We start from the raw sequence: 5,838 nt of genomic DNA, 5'->3' as shown, positions 1-5,838 counted from the left end.
TGGTTAGCGTACAGTACGGTCCCTTCATCCAAATATCCCGATCGAATCAACAACCATTGGTATATCGAGAGTCGCTCAAGATTCGATAACTATGCAATACATCTTGAAGATCAAATTAGTGACATCGCATGTGCTACTAAGAAACCATTTCTTAAATCACATCAAGTACTCTGGCCAGAGATTTGTCACACTAATATCTCCTCAGATCGCATAGGATATCCACACTCGCAAGTATGCGGTGAATCCTTGACAACAATGCATTGACTCCTATATGTGTCGTAACTGTACCCAATCTCGACACCTGATGACCCCCATAGAGTCGGTAAACGAGTCAAAGCACAGCACTAGCATATAGAGTCTCCATGATGTTTCAAGTCGTAAGGACTAATGGTGTACAACCAAAACCGCGGACTTTATCCACTCGATAAGTGATAACCACTTGGAAAGTCCGGATAGGGTAGTTCGATTATTCATCCTATGAATATCCATTTGCATGCTTCGAACATCTCCATGTTCCCTACCAATGAAACGTGGTACTCCGCATCGCAAATGCTAGTCTCAAACTCGAGCGATCCTTATCCTTATTATCGGACGGCTCAATCGACTAGGAACGGTTTTAGAATATACAGTGACTATAAGATGTATTTCATGATAGACATCCCCATGTTCTACCACATCTTACATACACTATAGTATATTCAAGGTCTTTATCAAAACAACAATAGTATATCACAATATAAAAATATGAAGTAATATAAAGTCATTGCCATTAATAAAAGTGTAAATAATATTAAACAAAAGATTGTTTATACAAAGAGTCATCAAAGCCCATAGCCACACAGTTGGCTCACTGGGCACCTACTCTTACACTGATATGTCTCGACGACCAGGACGACCTCCTCTTAGATCACAGGTCCCTACTCCTGTGCCAGAACAAACAGTTAATACTCCACCGACAGTGGTAACACCGATTGTGCCTCAAGCTGCAATTCCGAGTAATGAAAAAGGAAGTACTTCGAGAGACATGACAGATATGACTGCCACTTCGATGGAAACACTGCTCAAACGTTTTCAATCATACCATCCGCCAACCCTGAAAGGTACCGAGAATGCAGTCGGATGTGAAGGATGGCTTGATGATATGGAGATGTTGTTTGATTCACTTGACTATGGTGATGAGCGAAGAGTCAGACTTATTGGACATCAGTTGCATGAGGTTGCGAAAAGCTGGTGGTTCACAACCAAGAAGTCTCTGGAGCATAGAGGGACTGTACTTACCTGGAATGTCTTCAAAATAGAGTTTTATCAACGCTTCTTTCCGGTGTCTTACCGCAAAGATAAAGGTACAGAATTTGCTAACTTGAAGCAAGGGAACTTAAATATTGAAGAGTATGCAGCAAAGTTCTCTACCTTACTACGTTTTGCGCCACATGTAGTTGATAGTGACGAGGCAGTGGCTGATCAGTTCATTAATGGACTGACTCCAGAGGTATTTACATTAGTAAACACAAGGCGACCAAATACTTTTGCGGAAGCATTGAACAATGCCAAGGGAGCGGAATCCGGTTTGATACAGCAACGAGGAGCTTCGTATATCGCTCAGCCTCCGAGACAGCCTCAATCCCCAGCTCCAAGTTCACAACCTCCTTGATTTGAAGGTGGTGGTAGCAGCAGTAACAAGAAGGGATATTTTCAAGCACGAGGAAAGCAGTTTAAGAAGTCAGGGAGCAGTTCTTCGAGTTCCAGTGGTCCGAAACCGAAGCCTGGAGTGTTTTGTAATAGTTGTGGTGGAGGACATCCGACCAATCAGTGCAGAGGTGTATCTGGGAGGTGCCATATATGCCATCAGACTGGCAATTTTGCGAGGGTATGTCCTCAGAGAGGTTCTGGACAGTCAAGAGGTGCAGAGTCATCACGATCAGTGGCTCAACCTGCCAGACAAGCCTCTTCTGTTCATTCCTTTCAACCAACACATCCACAGCAACAGACAAGGCCAGGAGGAAATGAGACAGGCAGTCAGCCTCAGAGACAGCAGGCTCATGTCTTTGCATTGACGGAGGAATAGGCACAGGGAGCACCAGATGACGTGATTGCAGGTAACTGTTCTCTTTCTGGTTATCCTGCATATGTATTGATAGATACAGGTGCATCCCATACATTTATCTCTGCATGATTTGTTTCATTGCATTCTTTGCCTGTTGAAACATTACCTATTGTAGTATCTGTCTCTTCTCCTTTGGGGAAAGGTCTTATATCTATTCAGACAGTTAAGAATTGTTTGCTACAGTATGATGGTAATGAGATAGAACTGGATTGTTTTGTACTTAGTTTGTCTGATTTTGACTGCATCATCGGGATTGATATGCTAAACAAGTAGAGAGCTACCGTAGACTGTTTCCAGAAGATAGTGAAATTCAGACCTGAGATGGCTGGAGAATGAAAATTCTATGGTAAGGGTTCACGTGCTAAGATTCCTCTCATTTCTGTATTATCTATGACCCGACTTTTGCAGAAAGGAGCAGAGGGATTTATTGTATATGCAGTTGATATTCTGAAAACTAGCCCGAACCTGGCTGATTTGCCAGTGGTTAGTGAATTTGCAGATGTTTTTCCTGATGAGATTTCGGGATTACCTCCGTATCGTGAAATTGATTTCAACATAGAACTGATGCCAGAAACTGCACCAATTTCTAAAGCACCTTATCGAATGGCACCAGTTGAATTGAAAGAGTTGAAAGAGCAGTTGGAAGATTTACTGGCCAAGGGATACATTCGACCTAGTGTTTCTCCTTGGGGAGCTCCAGTACTGTTTGTCAGGAAGAAAGACGGTTCAATGAGATTGTGCATCGACTACCGGCAACTAAACAAGGCAACGGTAAAGAACAAATACCCTTTGCCTCGTATTGATGATTTATTTGACCAGTTGCAGGGTTCATGTGTGTATTCCAAGATCGATCTGAGATCTGGATACTATCAGCTGAGAGTTAGGGATTCTGATATTCCGAAGACCGCTTTCAGAACCAGGTATGGCCACTATGAGTTCATAGTTATGCCGTTTGGTTTGACGAATGCTCCAGCTGTATTTATGGCTTTGATGAACCGTGTGTTTCAGAAATATCTCGATGACTTCGTGATTATTTTTATTGATGATATTCTGATATATTAGAAGAATTTAATTGATCATTCTGAGCATTTGAGAACAGTGTTGAAGACTTTAAGAGCTGAGAAACTGTATGCTAAACTGTCAAAATGTGAGTTTTGGATGAAACAGGTTGTCTTTCTTGGACATATTATATCAGGAGATGGTATTTCTGTTGATCCAAGTAAAGTCGAGGCAGTGATCAATTGGTCGAGACCAACATCTGTTCCTGAGATATGTAGTTTCATGGGTTTGGCTGGATATTATCGTCGGTTTATTAAATATTTTTCCAGTATTGCGAAGCCGATTACTCAGTTGACTCAGAAGAATACTCCTTTTGTCTGGTCTGATTCTTGTGAATCTAGTTTTCTTGAATTGAAGAAACGACTGACCAGCGCACCAGTCTTGACTATCCCTTCAGGTACTGGTGGTTTCACTATTTATTGTGATGCATCCCATCGAGGTTTAGGATGTGTTTTGATGCAGCGAGGGCATGTGATTGCTTATGCCTCGAGACAGCTGAAGCCTCACAAGACCAGATACCCGATTCATGATCTTGAATTGGCCGCCATCGTATTTGCTTTGAAGATTTGGCGACATTATCTTTATGGGGAACAGTTTGAAATCTATTCTGATCACAAGAGTCTGAAATATTTGTTTTCACAATTAGAATTGAACATGAGACAGCGGAGATGGCTTGATTTGCTCAAAGATTTTGATTGTGAGATTAAGTACTATCCGGGGAAATCGAATGCAGCAGCGGATGCATTGAGTTAAAAGGTATGTTCCTTGTCCTTATCGACGATTGGTGTATCAAATTTGATTGAAAACTGTTGTCTATCTGGATTGGTATTTGATACGAATTATCAGCCTCTTCGACTTTATCAAATTCAAGTTGAACCAGCATTATTGTTGCGAATTAGAGATGCTCAGAAACATGATCAGAATGTGCAGAATTCGATCGAGAAAGTCCAATCCAGACATGTGTCTGAATACCAGGTTCGAGATGATCTTTTATATGTTAACAATCGTCTTGTAGTGCCTGATATTTCTGATGTGCGACAACAACTTTTGAAAGAGGCGCATTGTAGCCGTTATAGCATTCATCCTGGTGGTAGGAAGATGTACAATGATCTGAAGGCTCATTATTGGTGGAAACAAATGAAGGCAGATATCACTAATTTTGTTTCTCGATGTCTTAATTGCCAACAGGTGAAAGCTGAAAGGAAGAAACCGTCTGGTTTGTTACAGAGTTTGTCCATGCCTGAATGGAAATGGGATCATATTTCCATGGACTTCGTGACGAAGTTACCTCGATCTTCTAGAGGTTGCGATGCTATCTGGGTGATTATCGATAGATTGACGAAATCAGCGTGTTTTATTCCTTATCGCATGACGTATAGACACGACCAGATGGCAGAGATTTATGTCCGAGAAGTGGTCAGATTGCATGGAATGCCGAAATCTATTATATCAGATCGTGATCCTCGATTTACATCACACTTTTGGCACAGTTTACAGAGTGCTTTGGGTACTCAGCTACACTTGAGCACAGCATATCATCCACAGACTGACGGACAATCTGAACATACCATTCAGACATTGGAGGACATGTTGAGAGCTGTAGTGCTTGATTTTGGCACTAGTTGGCAAGAATCACTACCACTTTGTGAATTCTCGTACAACAATAGCTATCAAGCGAGTATTGAAATGGCTCCTTTTGAAGCTTTATATGGAAGGAAGTGTCGATCTCCTCTGTACTGGGATGATATCACTGAAGTACCTGACACTGGACCTGATATGATTCGTGATATGACGGAACAAGTAAAGCTTATTCAGAAAAGAATGAAGACAGCTCAGGACAAACAAGCGAAGTATGTCAATGTTCGACGTCGACCTTTGTCTTTTGAACAGGGGGATATGGTGTTTCTGAAGATTTCACCGTTCAGAGGAACTGTACGATTTGGCAAGAGAGGGAAGTTGTCTCCACGATACATTGGTCCTTATGAAGCTCTTGAGAAAATAGGCAATCTCGCCTATCGATTAGCTCTTCCTCCATCCTTATCTGGTATACATGATGTCTTTCATGTATCGATGCTTCGAAAATACCTCGCTGATGAATCTCATGTGCTTCAATCTGATGAGGCTGAACTCGATGAAACTTTGAGTTATTTTGAAAATCCAATTCATATCCTTGATCGTAAGGAGAAGCAACTTCGAACGAAGACTATTCCGCTTGTGAAGGTTCAGTGGAGTCGTCATGGTATTGAAGAAGCAACGTGGGAAATGGAATCAGACATGAGACAATGATTTCCAGAGATATTTCAATGATGTGAGTCTCCTTTAGTTTTCTGTTATCTGATATATATGTTATATGATCTGTTGATACTACTTGAGATTTCGAGGATGAAATCGTGTCTTAGTGGGGGAGAATTGTAACGCCCGTAATTATTTAATTTTGATCCGAGAATATTTAGTTTGGGAATATTTGGAGTTTTGATTTAAATTCTAATATTCTTAAATTATTTAGGATTAAAATTGAATGAATTGAGAAATTGAGGGCTGAATTGCAATTATGGAAGTCTTGAGGGGCTAAAGTGCAAAATCTAGAATTTTAATTGGATACTTGTTATTTTTAGAAGGATGCACGTGTGAGTTATGCCATTCCCTCAGAAATTTCAGAGATAAGAACCGTGAGA

General features: G+C 41.0%; 1 protein-coding gene across 1 annotated transcript; it reads left to right on the top strand.

The window, feature by feature from the left end:
- Positions 1–1,147: 1,147 nt before the first annotated feature.
- LOC140889036 (uncharacterized) lies at positions 1,148–1,651 on the top strand. The gene has a single exon (XM_073296737.1). The coding sequence runs from the start codon at positions 1,148–1,150 to the stop codon at positions 1,649–1,651; it is 504 nt and encodes a 167-aa protein (XP_073152838.1).
- The last annotated feature ends 4,187 nt before the right edge of the window (positions 1,652–5,838 follow it).

The sequence above is a fragment of the Henckelia pumila genome, chromosome 3, assembly GCF_033568475.1.
Source record: "Henckelia pumila isolate YLH828 chromosome 3, ASM3356847v2, whole genome shotgun sequence".
NCBI lineage: Eukaryota > Viridiplantae > Streptophyta > Magnoliopsida > Lamiales > Gesneriaceae > Henckelia > Henckelia pumila.
The sequence above is the reverse complement of the archived record's forward strand: the minus strand, read 5'-3'. Positions and strand labels throughout refer to the sequence as shown.